The sequence below is a fragment of the Terrapene carolina genome, unplaced genomic scaffold, assembly GCF_002925995.2.
Source record: "Terrapene carolina triunguis isolate 2854851 unplaced genomic scaffold, T_m_triunguis-2.0 Scaffold58, whole genome shotgun sequence".
NCBI lineage: Eukaryota > Metazoa > Chordata > Testudines > Emydidae > Terrapene > Terrapene triunguis.
The window spans coordinates 50,801,126-50,819,410 of record NW_020664409.1 but is presented as its reverse complement, the minus strand read 5'-3'; the positions used below and the strand labels follow the sequence as shown (position 1 = coordinate 50,819,410).

At 40.5% G+C, this 18,285-nt stretch overlaps 1 protein-coding gene across 2 annotated transcripts in view; it reads left to right on the top strand.

Annotated features, from left to right (window-relative positions):
• The window catches only part of TOX (thymocyte selection associated high mobility group box), a 274,162-nt gene that overhangs the window by 215,106 nt on the left and 40,771 nt on the right, over window positions 1-18,285 (top strand). For both annotated transcript variants that reach the window (XM_024205740.2, XM_024205739.2), the window contains one exon: window positions 3,505-3,735. In XM_024205740.2, the coding sequence (XP_024061508.1) occupies window positions 3,505-3,735 (231 nt within the window). The remainder of the gene's footprint in view (window positions 1-3,504; window positions 3,736-18,285) is intronic.

Genomic DNA, 18,285 nt, shown 5'->3' with positions numbered 1-18,285 from the left:
TGTTAGTATACAGAACCTCCAGTAGGAAAGGAACTTCATATTAAATACATTCTTTAGTCAACAGCATAAAATTATGCTAAAAACTATCCATGCTATGGAACCATCACCATATATATAAATGATTATAACAGCTGCTGGGTATTTCCAGACATGCACACACCTGGTAGTAGTGGCCATTTTGTACAGAACTGTCAGACTTAAAATACACATCTGCACTAGCTCAAACACAAAGAAGGGAAAAGCAGCAGCACCATTAAAGAGGGCATTACCGAGGACTTACTGGTAGTTGCTCTAGATACTGTTGCTTTAAGAGTAAGGCATCCCAGGGGGCCTGTCAGTAAGACCCAGGGAGAAGGATAACAGTAATGTGATTTTGAGGTTGAAAGTGAATGATCTGAAAGTAGCTTAGAACAGTGGAAGTGGGAACTAAAATCTCTGGCCAAGGAATTCATTTGTGTAGGAGGCGCAGATCCTAAAACTGGCTGTGCTGAATTCTTCTAAATTCAGTATTCAGGTCTGTGGTTAAACGAATAAAAAGGAGACCTTAAAAATCAGTATTTGTATGTAACTATAAAACCATTTACAACAAAGTGCCCATTTTCTACACATTTTATTCTGACCACTTCAAAATTCAAATACTGCATTTGTGCGATTCTTGCCATAATTCATAGTGTTGGATCATTAAACATGTATTCTGTTATTGCTAAGCATAATTGTGAGATGCTAGAAGCATTATAGGCTTGCAAATATGTATTTCTCAGTAGATGGATGACTGTTTTTTTTCCATGCTCATTTGAATTTCGCTTATGAGAGAATTTCAAATAGTGTAGTTCAGAGAAAAGAGACCTAGAGGACTGCAAGTAGCAAAAATTAACTAACAGAAACATGATTACTAGGGAACTGCTGCCACATATTCTCTTTATGTGGTAGAGGTTTTACAATATTTATTTTATATGGTCAGAGTTATAAGTAGAATTCTGTGTTGTTTGTTCAGCCTATTATGCAGATGGTGCTTGATTAAAATCTATTTTAAACTACAGCAATTACTGCAAGATAGCATGCGTAAAACAGCTCTCCTAGCTCCGCTAAAGGATTTGGTACTATTGCAGTTTATTTTAAATATATTTATAGACATTTTCAAACTTCTCAAGGGACATTTAGATATCAACAATGTGCCTTACTTGATAGACTTAAATCCTACACTGGGTAGTCTTGTGATCTATCATCTGTGCAACGTGGTTACTACCGACTTTTTTAAAGTGAAAGATTATTGCTTTCTTGTGATAAATAAGTTAAATACATCACTATAATTAAGCAATAAGGCATGACAGGAGGTGGATTACCATGAGCTAACTACACCTCTAGGGATTTTGAGGCACGAGTCTATGCCTAGAAGAATATATATGTTTTTTATTTTATTTCCCATCTGTCTCTGCTTTGGCGGTTAGCAGTGGAGTCTATGAAGCTGATAGACTGATGGGAGCATAAGGTACACCATCATCTCAGCCATTTCCAAGGTTATTAGTACTGGAATTCTTTTTCTTTACTTATTTTTTATAAAACAAACAGAATTTCCCCAGGGAGTACTCCCTTTTTAGCAGTGGGATGTTTGAAGCCACTTGATTATTTGGGTTGGAGAATAAAATGTCTGAGCTATTTACAAGAAGACTTTTGTTCTCTTACCTTTTATGCATATTATGATTATTAATCACATAGTTAAATGGTAGTTTGGACATCCTGCTATTTTAAATATCTACAAGCTTGTAAATCCCTTTGGTCAATACAAAAGCGTTAAAAGAAACCTTTTAAAATAACAATAGTAGGAACTTTAACTGTGGGTCTGAAGTTGTCAAGTCTCCTTGCTCCTGGGATTTGTGAACTGTTACTTAGAGGTGTTTGGAAAATTTGGATTAGGATGGTCAAATTAACTAGGGAGCTCTTTGCGTGTGCACATAACACACCTTCATATATTATTGATCTTGTAGTTTCTTCTACAGTGTAGAATGAAATAGTAATCTGCAAGTTTGAAACAAGCAGCTTGTGTTTTATAACTTCTTCCCTCTTCTCTCTAGTGCTGCTGGTGTACTCTACAACCATTAACTGCATATTTGATTGCCTAACCAGGTGCCTAGGAACCAAGCAATTTCCTTTTTAAGTTACATTCATCACATTGCTGTTCTGATTAAAAAGCCACAATGGGCCAAATCCTGCTCACTTTACTCACCTGAGTAGTCCCATTGAACACAGTCTGATGACACACAGGAAGAGGGAGAAGGGTCTGGCCCAGAGTGAGCATATACAGCCATATGCAGCCACTGTCATTATGCACCTGTGTTTATTTTTGGAACACCTGTAATCTAGCATGTCTAAACTGATCACAGTTCATTAAAAAATGATAGAAATCATCTCTATTTGATTGTAACCCTCTCCCCCTGAGTTTTTTCAAATGAAAAACCCTTTGGGACAGATACAGTTAGCCAGATTCTCCAGTCTGCTGAGGCCACTTTGTGCCATGTAGTTCGAGCCGCCTAGAAAATCAGGCCTGTGTCTTTGCATATTTTTGCACAGCATCTGGCAAAATGAGGTCCTGAATCCTGTTGGAAGCCCTACTGCAATATAAATATTTAATGGTTAAAGGACAGTTGGGTTTTCACAAATTTGCACGTCTTCAGGCTGCAGTGAAATCCACAAGAGGGATCCAGGGCGTGGGGATTTTTTAAGTGTGTGCATACACACACAAACACAAGCTCTTCTTTTCATCCAGTGTATGCGTGAGCCTCATTTGCTCCTTTATTCAGAACCTAAGGGACTGATCCTGCACCAGCAGAGTTAATGAGAGTTTTGCCATTGACTCCAATAAGACCAGAATTGAGCCCTTCAATAGGTCAAAAAAATTTCCAACCTAAACTGCTGAAATTTGTTTCTCTTGATTTTGATTAAGAATAATACAAGGGAATTAACATTTTTTTTAAATCTCAATTCACTTGATTCCCAATCCAGTTCCCAGTGAAGTCACTGGAAACAATCCCACTAACTTCACTGGGAATTGAACTGAGCCGTAGGTTAAAATAGTCCTCTAAGGGAAAGAAAAATATAAGGTGGAAATTATATTGTTCTTGCTCTACTTAAATGGTTCTTATGATTAAACTAGTGGTCAATGTATAATTAAATCTGTAATGGTTTTACTCATTACAGGTCTCCAACAACCATTAGCTGTAAGACTCCGAAAAGATAAAAAGATGACAAGCTAATCTATTAATGAGATGATAATTTTATAAAAACAAAATGTATGAATCATTTTAGGAAAAACGTTATATAACCTAGAACATTTATAATGCCTTTTATAGATGAAACCCTGTGAAATGTTGTCAACATTTGGATCATCAAAAGACGTTTTCCCCAGCAAAATCCATAATGTAGATTGTAGATGCCTTGATAAATAGAGCTTTTTGGTCTGATTCACAATTTAATGAGTTTCTATCCTTTTGTGAACCTTTATTACAGGTCAATGGAGGAGAGAAGCGACCTGCTTCTGATATGGGAAAGAAACCCAAAACTCCCAAAAAGAAGAAGAAGAAGGACCCTAATGAGCCACAGAAGCCTGTGTCTGCCTATGCATTATTCTTCCGAGACACTCAAGCAGCCATCAAGGGCCAAAACCCAAATGCTACATTTGGTGAAGTCTCTAAAATTGTAGCTTCAATGTGGGATGGCTTGGGAGAGGAACAAAAACAGGTACAATGTGATATAAATTGTAGTGATCAAGTACATGCCGTCTAACCACTCTGAGCATCTCCTTTTGTTCATTCCGACTAAACCTGAAAATGTGTCATATCAGAACTTGAGTTCAGGGGACTATCACCTCATTTCATATATCAGTTTATTAGGCCACTAGAAAGAGTATTTTAGTTCTTCTGCCTGCGAATTCATATCATTACTTTTAGGATTTTGTGTGCCAAAGTCAGAGGGCTTGAGGCTCAGTTACAATGAGGCCCCTTTACACTGCCAGAGTGATGTTTAAAAACCACCTATCCTCCCCTTCAGCAGTTACTCTTTATCCTTTTGTCATTATTATCTTTATTCTTTTCCAACTTAACAGAAAGCTTAAAGTCTGTCTAGCCCTAGCCACTCCTTGAAGACCACCAAAGAGCTGATACCAATATGTTATTCAAACCCTTCCCCAACAGCTTTTCAGACTATGTGGGAGCATATGCTCAGCTCTTTCCTCCTCTTTTTGTATACATGTTGTCATTAAATATTGTACAAAGTGAAAGACTAAATGGGATGTTCTGTGTCTCATCTATGTGATGAGATGTTATGGGAGCTATGCAGTGTGACAGGGAATAAGAGCCATAAGGCTCAGGCCCTAAATATTTGATAGTCCTTTGTTAACTGACCATTCTGTGGCAAATGCATTTTCACTGCTATATTTTTAAGGTATTGTTTCTATTTTAAAAAGGAACTATAGGTGAGTCTAGGAAAAGTTTGATTCCTTATCTTTTTACTTTATGGATCCTATTTGTGGTATATCAAGGGGCTTTTTTCAGCACTCTCTAGAAAAAAGACCTGGTGTGATTGTAAGAGACGATCAGGTGGAATGTAAAGCAGTGTGAATAGCTCCCCTTTGTGTCCATGTTAAAGTAATAATTTCCTCCACATTCTCAGCTCTGCACTTCTCTTTTCCCTCCTTCCAGGTCCATTGTTGTCTTTCTCAATTAAGTTATGTACAGCCTTGGCTGATGGTAATAGTGTTCCCAGTAAGGCCCTGTTTCCTCTGCATGTCTACTTTAGAAATATAAGAATAAATGTTTTACTTAATCCATAAAACATGACAGAATGTATAGTGTTGCATAACAAAGATACACCTAGGTACATTGTTAAGCACATGGAGAAAGCCCAGTGCTTGCAGTGAATTAGGTGTGGGGAATCATGACTACACAGGAACAGAACACTCTGTAGTGTCTGATTACAACTATAACAACGTCCTTACATTTTGCAAACATATTAAAATGTGTTTTTAATTTTTTTACAATGTAATTCTTCCACTGAAGAGAAAGGCAAAGGATGGAAACCAGCTGTAGAAAATAATATAGGGTTCTACTCCCCTAAGCGATTGTTGTTCACTATTATTTATTATTTGTATTGCAGTAGTGCCCAAAGACCCCAAGCAGGATAGGGGCTCTGTTGCACTAGATGCTGGGCAAACATATATGAAGATATGTTCCTTGCCCTGAAAAGTTAACAATCTAAATAGATCAGAAAGACAAAAGGTGAGGGGGAAAGCAAAGCCCTTCATCCTGTAAGGAGCTCTGCAAGGATGGACCTGCATCTGCACAGAACCCCACTGAAATCATTGGGACCTTGTCGGAGTTGCAGAGATCCTTCTGTGTGGAGCTCATCACAGGATCAGACCCAATGGTCAGAGTGATGGTTGGCAAATATCATATTAGGTTTATTGCTCTGTTGTCATTGTTTAGTTTTAATGTGGTAGGGGGAGGATGTGAGCTGACAGGAAGCCAGGAGTGGGAAATGTAAGGAACAGTGGGGAGCGAGGAAAAATGAAGTGCGGCATGGAGATCAGGGACAGTGGAGAGTGAAGCTGGCTGCAGAGGGATTGTGAAGGAGAGGAGAGTGGAGAGGCCAGAGTAAACAGCCAACCAGCAGGGAGGCAGAAAGCACAGCATCTATTTATGTATACAGTGTTTATTTGATTTCAATAGAAAACACTGTGTGGAAGCTGTCCTTTTCAGCATCTCCAGACAATATACCAATTGACAGAAACAAAGAACCGTACAGGCTTCCTGAGCAGAACGTTCCAGAGGTTTCTCATTTTCCGTGCTAATTCTGTGCTAATTTGACTAGCATCTTGATACAAACCTATTATTATTAAAAAGAGTGTCACTAAAAATTCTTTTTATAAGTCCTGACTTCTGGACTTCAGAGAATTGGTTGTCTACCTTCACTAACCCCCCACAAAAAGTCAGCTGGAAGATTGCATGGAGAGGCACTTAGGTCCCATTAAAACCAATGAGAGTTTTACTGCTGACTTTTATGGATCAGAATTTGGCCCTTAATGACTGACCAAAAAAAAAAAACTAAATAAGGTATGGCTTCCAGAAAGTTCAGCTGGAGGAAAGGTAACTTTGTGAATCAGAGGATCATAGAAGTCAGGTACATTAAAGTGTGTGGGGTTCTGCCTTCCTTAATGTGCCCAGCCACTGTCTGAGGGAGGATCCTGGATTAGATGGACTTGATTGTTTCAGTACAGCAGTTCCTCTATAATAGTTGAATGTTGTATCTCAGGATCATGAGAGTCACTACTTGCTCTGGGCTCCGAAACATGGACTATATTCAGAATAAATTTCAGTAGCAAAAAGTTTTGACTGTATTTTTCTTAGTGCAGATACCTACAGGCTGGCATTGCAGGTGATGCAGAGCCACAGCAGGAAGGGTTGTCTCTCAGGATCCTCCCCAGCATGCAGAAAAGTAGCCTTGGGTCCTTGGTGTGCTCAGCCAGGGCCGAGTGGGTGAGCGGCCAGGACTAACCCTTATTCCGTTTGAGGTGACTTGTGTCGCAGTGTGTGTGGGTGGGGGGGGGGCAGTATCAGAGAACAATGGAATTGCAATTATCGTAGATCCTTACATGGGTTGTACAAGAGGGGTAAGGCTCCTTGCTTACACCTTCTCCCCCTTCATTGTGTGCCAGTAATAGTGCACCCTTAATGTTTTTACGCACTTTCAGAGATTTGCCCACATGACATGCAATTATGTAAATTCAGAGTTCTTGCTAGTGATGTTCACACACTGGAACCCCAAATCCAAACACGCACATCCCTCAGAAACTTTCCAAAAGCTTCTCTCTGGATCTTGGGCCCATCTCTATACTAATTGAAACTAGAATCCTGGATCCAGATTCCCCTGAAGTTGGTGATAATTTGGATCTATATCTGAACTTCACAATAGTCCCTGTCTCTAGTTCCAATTAATGTTACTGTTCTTTAATAAAAACACAGGTCAAAAAACACTTTAGCCACTCATCTGTCTTTCTTCCAGCATATTTTATAATTACCTTTAATTTACGAGTCTGAATCATATTAGCCATTAGGTACATCATTGTATTCTTCCTTCCAGAACTCACTTTATAGTTTTCTTCCCCCAGCAGAGTAGAAAATCTCAGTTGCTGTGTGATAGTCCAGGACCATACAATGGAGATAAACAAAAACAAATTGAAAATGCACATTCATGAGGAAACAAGCTTTGCTCTTCATCCGTTGGTTTTGTGTGTAGTATAAAAAATAGTCTCCATGCTTGTCAAAGACCTAAAAGAAATACAGATTCAATTTTCATAAAAAAAACCTGGAATTTCCGAATTTAATTCCAGTGTTCCTGCTCACAGCTGAAAGCAATAATTGAATAATTCCTGTATTGGAAAAAAAAATAATAGAACAGAACTTGTTTTTTTTTATCTGTATTGTCTTCAAGTTAAATTGCTGAACTTTGGAAAGCCATTAGAGTTTTAAACGGCAGAATTACATGCTACAGAATTCAAACAGAAAAGAGTAATGCAACCAAATATATATGCAGGGTATTACAATACTTTGTGTTACCATATGTTTGCTTCTCTGTCTTTGACTCATTTCACATATTTATTACTATAATTTATGTCTTGCGGTAATACCTAAAAGCACCAATCAGGATCAGGCCCCATATTCTTTGATGTGGTATAAACAGAATAAAAGACAGCCCCTGATCCAAAAGAACTCTCAATCCTATTGGTCCATTGTGTTTATAATCAAAATTAATTCTACATTGTACTGAGGGTCTGATCCTGCAAAGTGCTGAGCAAGTTCTAGGAAAAAATGCTCAGCAGTTTCAACAGCATTTTGTGGACTCTGTCTCCTCGTATTCATCTTGGAGATTATCGACATGCATATTTATTGAAATTTACCACTTATATTTGCTAAAGAAAGTTGCAAGAGAAATGACCGCTAAACCACATGGTATAGGATATCTTTACAAGCTAGAAAAAAGTGCCATTACACCTGCAACAGGCTTAGATTTAACACCAGGGCCAAGTTTTTGACGTACATAGGTGCAGAAGTCCACCCATGCAGATCACAGTGCTGAATCAGGGCCACTGATTCCCGTGTATCAAAATTGCTCAAAACTAGAGCTGGTAAAAGAAAAGTAATTTTTTCACACATGGCTTCATGAAATATGTGGTGTTTGTTTAGTTGTTTCTGTTGTTATTGTTTTTTGGTTGACATTTTTCAACTGTCAAAGGATGAGATAACTGTATCCCTTTTTTTTCATGCAAAAATCAACATTTACAAAATCTCTGTTCAACACCTATTGTTCCTGTAGTACTCCACAGCTGTTAACAGCTGTTGATCAAATTCTATAGAATTACTTGAGCAAATCTCCCATTGACCCTAATGGGTCAATGAGTATAACTATAAACTGGGACTAACAAACAACAATATTGGTGATAACCTAGCAGGACTTTGCACAGTACAACCATTAGGAAAACATAGGACTACTCTGTGCCATTTGTTTTTTAAGCAGACCTTCCCATTGAAATCAACTAGGTTGATTACAAGAAGCTTCCCCAAAATGCTAGATCTTCTGCATATTAAGGGCCTACTTCTCCAGTCTCAGAATACAAGTAACTGTCACAAAATCAATGGGCTCTGGTAGGGAAATTGGGTTCTAAAAAAGCAAGGGATTAACATACTATATGGAGTTTGGCTTCCATGAAGATACTATAGAAAGAATCTCAAAAAGAAATTAAAATAAAGAAGTGTGGGATTCTCATAGGAATACTTACTTTATTTATGAATTAGGCTTTCAATTCAGTAATCATAAAGCTTTGCGATTTTATGCTTTGCAAGTTGATGCTTATTCAGGAACTTAAATAGAATTATTGCCATTTCCTGAGTTGGAATTCCTTTCTATTGTTTTAAATATAAATTAATCAGTAAGCAAAGCATAACACACAATAAGTTGTAAAAAGATAATGAGGTGGAGAAAATAAGGTTTAAAAAGTACTGATGGGATTTTTTGGTTAATTATTTTTCCACTATGTGGCAACTACTGAGAAGAAAAAATAACAGCTCAGCTATATCACATCTTTTAAAATATGTACATATTAAATCTTCTATATACTGTGACTTGATACAGCTTCCATTGAAATCTATAGGAGTCTTTCTATTGACTTGAATAGCAGTTGGATCAAGTAAATCATGATGCAGATCATAGTTTCATTAGCTATAAAAAAGGGATATGTTCCTATGGTTTGCACACCATGGAATGAATGACGGTGTCAGAGCTCGATACAAATCCTGCTTGAGAACTCAGTTAGCCAGCCCAAACCTAGTTGTTGGGATACCATACCAGATTAGACCACTATAAGGGTTTGTGGGAAGATCTACAAAAGTTTTTCAAACTACAAAAAGTCAGAGGAAGCGTGATCTGAGGAAATATGGAAGGAATCAGGAAAAAGCAGAAATACTATGAAACACATGATGCCATTCCTTTTTGAGCTGAAATCAGTGGGGAGCTGTACTTAAAAAGCACAGCACATTATGACCATGCTACCCAAGAAAGACAATGTAACTTACTACAGAAAAGAAGGAGCAAAACACTCTTCCCTTGCTGTGTGCAGATATCTGCACTTCAGTGTCCCATATTGTAACTGTTTCCATGGATTTCCAAGCATCTGCACAGAGAGAGAGAGAGTGTATCTGTCTGTCTGTCTAGAGGTGACTTTCGCCTCTCACTGGAAGGGGCTCCCAAATGTTTACTGCACATTTTTGCATACCCCGCAGCCTCTTCCCAAATACTGCCTTCTGTACAGTAACTAGAGCTAGTCAAAAATAGGGGAAGACTTATAATATTTTCCCCATTTTTCATTAAAAACTTTGTTTGAAAAAAAATCTGTTTTTTGTTTCATAAAAATCCCAACAAAATCAGTTCTACCAGTAATAAATCAGTACACATCTTCCTCAATATAGATTCACGATTTTTGGTGGTTTTCAATGGCTTTTCTACCCTTTCTTTTTTACTACAAACATTTTTTTCACCCGAGTAAATGGCATGGGCTCTTTTACATCCCATTTTTGTAGCCAATTTCTGTACATCGTTGCCCTTTGCACATATTTTTACTACAAAGGGGAGAAAAATGGCCCCCAGGGAGCAAAGTTAGGCATACTAAATAGTTGAGCCTCTGTGGCTTTCAGATAGAAGGTTGGTTCAAACTGGGTAAAAAGACTGCTTAGGTCATTTTCTGTTCTTAAGTGAGAAAGGAAAGTCATTTAAAATCAGAACCAGATGTAAATGTACTAAATGAACCTTAAGCTTCTAATTGGAGACCCAGAAAGGCTGTAATAGATTTAGCAAATTACAAACAAAATGTTCTTGTTTACATTAGAGTAAGTGACTTTAAAGCTTCTGCCAAAGACCTAAATAAACATGCTATTATACTAAAAATGGAAATGAATGTAATATGCAAAGATGATCTCTGGTGTAACTCCATTGACTTACTGAAGTTCTACCAGGAATGAATTTGGCCCATTATGTACAGATTATAATGTGTGCATATGTCTGTATGTACTTAAATGTTATACTGGCCCTTGAAGCAGGAAGAAAGATGGATTTACCTAGAGACCCAAAGCTTAATGATCAGATAGCACATGCAAAGCAACTCTTTGAGTGCTGTAACATATGCCTGCTTTCAGGCTACATAATTCATACACAGTAATATTAGCTGCAACAGTTCATCTCAATAGCAACACCTCATTATTTTATCCCTCAGTATTTATTTCTGTGTTTGACGCCTCATGAAATTACTGTTAATGTGTTTATATAAGGGCAGATCTGACACAAGTGGGAAGAATTTAATTTCCCACTCATTCTTTCCTGCTGATGTGTCCTCTTCCCCTGGTAGAAGTGACAAGTGTAAATAGTTAATTTGCTTCAATTATGAGCCTGTCCTGCTAAATTAGAAGCAGCAGGAATATGAAGAGCCAGAATTATACTTATGAGGCAGCTGACAAATCCTCTGAGCCCACAAAATCAAATCATTTACTCCTCATTGGTGCTCAGACACCCACTAGATAAATGCAGCAGTTTATTCTTTATCATCTGATGGAACTTGGATTGTATGTTACCAATACTTAAGTAAATTGAAGTCCCTCTGTATTAGTGTCAACATTTGTGATGCTGTTAGCACGTTCATTATAAACCTTAAGCTTTCAAGAGTTTCTATCCTGGCCCCTAAAAATAACCCAGACTGATTCTGGTGTGTATATATGTAAAAAAAAAATCTTAGCAATTTTTTTAAAAGTTTCTCTTTGGATCACAGCTTTTTAAATGTGTAAAAAAAAAAGTAGAAAACTAGCTAATTCAGGGGTGAATCTAGTAATTCTGAACTGTCTTTAAAAGTAATTGTGTCCAATATTTAACCTTTAAAATGCTGGCATTTTACAAAGGTAAAATGGTGCCTGCTGAATATTTTTACATTAAATTCACTTTGATGCAACCAGGCACTGTGCTGATTTCACAAGTTACTCCAGGCTTAAATGTGCCTTGAAGGCACAGCTCTGCATTGGGAGAGCAGTTAAAAGGAGAACTCCCTGCATCTCCCAAGGACGAATTCTGGGAGGCACTGTGCCATTGGAAATTCCCATGCAGAACACCCTTTTAGAGAGAAAGCAATTGCTCTTTTCCAAATTTGGCCAGCTTCAGAACACCACCTCTCCCTGAGCACATACGCTCACCCCCTGCACATCTTACATTCTTTCTGTCCCTTGTGTGCTTGGTTCAGGGCAAGACATAATCTAATCATATATATGTAATATATGCAATCTGGGGGTGGGGGGCACAAAGGAGAGTTAGGAACCCAACTCCCATTTACTTTCAATTGGAATTGGACACCTAACCCCCTTTGTGTCTTTAAAATTGCAGGGAAGATCCTCAGGTAAGGTAAATTGCCATAGCTCCACTGACTTCAATGAAGCTATGACAATTTGCACCAGCTAAGGATCTGCCTCTAGCATTTTAGAGCATACATGGTATTTTTCTGGCAGGGCCTTATATAGTTGTTGAAATAGTATAAATTGAGTGCAGATTTTCAAGTGAGAATACTCAGTTACATTTTCAAAACATTTATTCACAATTTATTCGTTATTTAGTTGCTTATGAAGTAAAGCGTCTACCATATGCAGTGAGAAAGAGAGTATTGAGTTGAGTTGCTTTTTTCTCCTCTGCTTTGATGTCACACACTAAAATTCCCTTTTAGCAGCCTTTACTTTTAAAACTCGCAATGCATTTATAAAGCCATCTCCAAAGGATAAATATAAAACACTTTGAAGAAGACCACAAAATTATTGAAATATATCCTCAGATTTATGGGTAGCATACAATTATTGAGGGATTTAATCTTTTTATTTACTTTATTGTGTAAACGAGAATAGGAAGTAGAGACAAATGTGTTTGTATATTCTGCCATTGTGAATTAGAAAACAAAATATATTCAGAAACCGCCACAGTAAAAACTACCTCACTGTTGAGATGTTGAATGGCTGATAAGAAAGAGGGAGTGTTTTCCTCCATTTGCAATCAGTAGAGCTTAAACTGCTTCCTCCTTCCTCCCTATTTATAACAGCAAAGAGGCTTTTGTCATTAGTTTTACCCCTTTTCTGTTAGTGAAACTCATGTTTTACTGGCAAATTTCTGTAATAAAACTGCTTTTTCCCTTGAAAGTGCTAGATAAACACATGAGGCATTTAAAACAACTATTCCAGTTTGTTTTAGTTGGTTGGATCCCTCTTCCCATTGCTGTCTGCTCTTTTTCTCCTCCTCTGAGAACAGCTGGGCTTAATGAACTGGAACACAAGTAGGTCAATAAAATATATATATATATGTATGTTATTAAGGTATCAAAATGCTACACATGATTAAGCAGTCTAATAGTTTCTGCAAGGGCCAGATCTTGCTCCCATTGAGGTGCATAGTTTGTTACTAACTTCAGAAGGGGGCAGTATCAGACCTCAACTTTGCAGTTCATTTTTTCCACAAAATTTCTTGCAGATCAAACCCATCCCTCTCACACAAAGCTGCCAGGGTAAATAGGATTTCCAGCCTGGGATTGGGAAGATTGAATTCACCCCCAAGCCACATACATCAGAATAGTAACTGCTGCACACCCTCTATACAGGGTGATAAGGCCACTTAGTCAGTATATTCATGGATCTACTGGCCTCTCTTCCAGCCTGCCTTGACAGCCTTTTCTTTTCTGCAGCGTCACTGGAGTGCTAAAGTGGTGGAGAGGGTAGCCCTCCACACCAGGGGCGAATTTCAAATGTCCAAGTGGTGCAACCAACAGACACAACTACTAAATAAATCCTACATGTACCTGTGGAGCCAGGATTGTTTCTTATGTGTTTGTAGTATGCCCAGCCCAATGGAATCTAGGCTTCTAAGTGCTACTGCAATATAAATAATAATCACAATTTCCTCCTCATCCTTCCCCCACCCTCCATTCTCTAGACTAAAAGTCCATTGGAGTCAGGCACTAAATCATTTGTGTACTCAGCCAGGCTTAATTACACTAATTGTAGTCCATTTGGGTTTAGATCCAGTTTTGCAGAGTACAGCTGAGTACAAGTAATTACCACGTAAATCACACATTTAATGTTTGTGGGGTGCGGGTGTTATCCAAAATATGCATTTGATCTAAAAAAAACCAAACCTCACCTTATAAATTCCAAGCTCATGAGGTCAAATTCAGCCCTGGCGTAAGTGGCTCCAGCTCCAGCAAAATCAACTGAGTTGAACCTGGTTAATACTAGAGCTGAATTTGGCCTGTGACCTTAACTTTGCATGCCAGAAAGACTGAATTCTTTTCTCCAAGCTTCTAATAGATCATCAGTGTTATTTTCATACTGTGTCATCTAAGAGACTGCTGAGCTGTAGAGCTAGCCGTGGGCCTCTCTCAGTTACAGTTTGTACCTAGATTAAAAGTCAAATGGTGGCATATTTCACTATCCATTAACCAGTTCTGTGGATTGTTTATATGACAGCTACATTTTAGTAGAATTCATAGAGTTCTGGGTGCTGCTTCTGCTGCAAAATAAAAGGATTAAAATTGGACACTGGCCTCCTGCTTTGGCAAACTTTCAGCTTTCTCTGAGCATGAAGGAACCCATTCAGCTGTGCCGGGGATGGAGATTTGGAGGTTGGATTCAACTCTGACAGCAGCACAGTAGTATTTTTCCAGAAACTGTAAGCTCGATCTCTGGAAAAGGTACTTCCACGGGTAACATCACTTCATCCATCACTCAAAGAACTCTGAGATGGTGACATTGCTCCTAGAATTACGACTTTCACAGATAGCACTTATTTCTTTGTTTAGATGTATGGAATGCATCTGTCATAGTTTTCAGGCTTCCTTCCTAGCCATCACCTCTCTTAGGTGGAGACCCACATCTCTATCACTCCAGACCAGGGGTTTAGGCTTGCAGTCCCTCTGTACTTCATTGTGATTTCCCCAGCAGGTCTGACCAGGGTTCAGCCTCTGTGGTTAACCTTTCTTCAGAGGTTACAACAGTGAACACTAGGTACCAACCAGCCTTTGGAACATAAAATACATTTATTCTTAGGGTAAAAACATTACAGAGAAAATATACATAAAACAATAACAGGTCCTATGCACACACACACTGAATGTACCAGGAATTGCCCTCAGTCTTATAGGCCAAAGTCTGTCCAATCTTCCAGCAGGATTGGAGTACCCCTTTGGACAGAATGTACTGTTCATATGCTCACTCAGGGTATGTCTGCAGTGTAAGCCCAGGGCTAGTGAGACTTGAGTCAGCGGACCATGTTAGGGAACCCCGGGCTTCAGTGTCTATATTGTATTTTAACCTTATGTTAACACTTTTCTAAACAGTGCTCGAACCTCGGGCTCTGGTGTCCACACTGCATTGTGCAAGTAACCATATCCCATAGTCCCTAGTGCCCCCACACACACCTGAAATGTGGCTGCTCTAACCCTAGGATCATGGTGCACTGTGGGAAAACTACTGGCCGCTCTGCATGTTACCACCTTACTTTGCAAAAGCCTTGTTCAGTTCACTCTCCATTGACTAACCCAGGAGGCTTTCTGACAGTGTGTTTGCAGATCGGTGATCAGAACGGAATGGGTTAATACTGACCTGAGCTGCTCCTGTTTGCAAAGATGTGGGCATGGTTTCCGTTTTCAGTAGAGTGGACTGGAGATTGTTGGGATTGAGAGAACTAAGGAAGTTGTCCCATGGAAGTGTGGGCTACTTTCAGCTGACTCCTGGGACCCTGGGTCCAAGCCCTGGGTTAGCATAATTGCAATGTAGATGCAAGGGCTAGGCTTGAGCCTGGGCTCCAGCATGGGCTTATGTTGCAGTGTGGACATACCCTCAGAAGGAAAACCCTGAGTCTGTTTAAACTCATCCTTTTATACCAAAATCCCTTTCTTTGTCTCTTGGTCTCTGGAAAACCCAGTTTGAAACAATCTATGCAAGCCACCCCCAAGCCACCTCTCTGGATTTGTTTACAATCCCAAGGGCAATCACCCCCACTCTGTTTTTAGTTCCTGGAGGAGCTATGGTAACCCTCCCCCATGGAGCAGAACACAATAATACATAAGCGATTCATAAAATTAATACAGGGGTTCCCCAAAATACCACAACGGGATTCCAAATATCTCGCACAGTGTCCATCATAAATTTTCTACACATCTTTACATAATTTAAAAACAAAATACATAAGAGGCCCACTGTTGTCAGCTCTGAGGAGATTCCCACGAGGTAGACCAAAACCATCTTTCCCCACCCATGCATTCCTTGCACCAACCATTCAGGCAAAGACTGGGAAAATAAATTAGGCTTTTACTGTCCCCTGAAAGTCAAAAGACTCAAACTTTGTCAAACCACAATGAGAAACAAATTCCAGAGATCAGTCTCTCTCCTGGGAATATCAACCCCACCCTTGCCCATAATGGTAGCATCTGTGGACACCCTTCCACCAGCCTCAGCAGTTCAAAACTAGGGACTTGTCTCGAAGCTTCTAAAAGCGTCTTGCTGGATTTGATTCTCATGATGATATATATGGAGAGACCTGGTCCCTTTAAGTCAGAGTTCCCCAAACTGTGGGGCACCCCCTTACTCCTGTCCATGCCCCCCCGAGCCCCAGACCCGCTCCTGGCCCAGCTACAGGGGTGGTGGGGAGGCATGGACAGAGGGAAGGGGGCACAGTCCTCAAAAGCTCTGAGCTGATACCAGGACATTGTCAGTGGACAGCCCTGGACTCTGACATTCACTTCCCCCTGTGGCATAGTTCAAATCTTACCTCTCTTGCCTGAAGGTACTGGGAAGGGTTGTTGCTTGTTTACTTTGGGGAATGTCTTTTCCAGTTTGGGGTACCTTATGAAATAATGTACATGCACCTGAAGATCTCTTACTAGGCACATTTTAGAAATATGAATAAAAAAATAAACTAGGAACCTGGCCCTACAAGGTTCCTGGAAGCAGCCTTATGTCAGCCACCTGGCAGCCTGCTGACAACTGCTTACCTGAAACCCATGAAGCCCGGACCCCAGCATGAAGTTCCACTCTTTCAGTCTGATTGACCTGCTGGCCCTACTTAAGCCAGCAGCAGGAACAGGAAGCTGTCTGAACAACTGGACTCCACCCTGCTCTGGACTGCATGCCTTGTGCTTCCTGGTCCTGCACCCGGCTTGACTTCCTGGCATCCCATCCCAGCATGACTCCTGGCATCGACTTTGTGGTTTCTGACCTCCAGTTTGTCTTCTGCCTCTGACTGCTGGTATTCTGACCCTGCCTGACTCTGGTTACCAATTTGCAGTTCTATCTACAGTTTGTATCCTGCATCTGACCTCCCGGTATCCTGACACAGCTGACTCTTGACTCCTATCTCGTGACTGTGGACTTTGGCTCTGACTACTATGTCTGGCCACCCATGATCCAGCTGAAGTAGCTTGTTAGGACCACAATATCCCTGTGTGATTGAGCTCAGTGAGAGAAAGATGGACCCAGCAGCACCGTCACAGCCACCAGAAGCATTGAACTCGCCCGAATGAAGCCCTGACTCTAGGTGGTTAATGAAGCACTGCAGGCCCAAGTTGCACAGCTGACCTTGGACAACCAGTGGCTGAAAGAGCAAGTGAAGCAGCTCAGGAGTAAGAACATCATGCTGCCAAAACAGCCTGCAGAACCTTGCCCCGAATAGGGGCCTGCAATACCCTGGCCCAAACGGTTTGACAGGAACCACTGGTGGTTCTGGGGTTTCATGAACCAGTGCCACCTTCTGTTTCTGATGCATCCCCAAATCTATGCTTTTGCCTGGGCCACGGTGGCCTTGGTAATCAGCCTGCTGATAGGAGACACGTTAGACCGGGCCTCCCAAGTGCTGGAAGGCCATAGCCCAGTGCTGTCACACTAGGATTTCTTTCTCCAAACAATGTCAGCCATGTTCAATGATCCACACTGAGCTTGAATGGCTGAGGCTACCCTGAGGAGACTCCAGCATGGGCAAGGCACCGTGGCCTCCTATGCAGCGCACTTCCACCGCCTTACAACAGATACAGAGTTGAACGAAGCAGTGCAGATGTAGCAGTTCCAGTGGGGCTTGTGGGAAGAAATCAAAGACAAATTGGCCCACGTAGATGTTTACCAGACTAGATGTCCTTTTGGACCTCACCATCCACATAGATTATCAGCTCTCAGAACGAAGAGAGGAGAAAAGAGGTCCCCTGCAGCCCACCCTACCTGCGTACAGGAACTCACTTTCTGTATTGCCCACCGAACCCATGCAAGCCAATCTGGCTTGTCAGTGCCTCACATCTGAAGAAAAGGAATAGCACCATCAGCACCACCTGTGCTTCTACTGCAGTGAACCTGGCCACGCCATCTTGGCCAGCCCAGTACGAACACCAAGGGGCTTGGGGAAACAAACCAGTCCAGGCACAGAGCCTCAGCCTTGAAAGAAGAGAAGTTCCCCACACCCTAGTCCTCACTGAGAAGCACCAGAGCCCCATTCAGGGGCTTCTCAGTGGCAGATTCCTATCCATCTATGTATCCTGGGGAAGCCCTGATGGATTCTCCTCCAACAGGTCCTCATCGATTCGAGAGCAGTAGACAAGTTTATGGATGCCTCTACAGCTCGGGCCCTACAGGTGCCCCTGCTACACAAAGCCATGCCCAACACGATTGAAATTTTTGACAGCTTCCT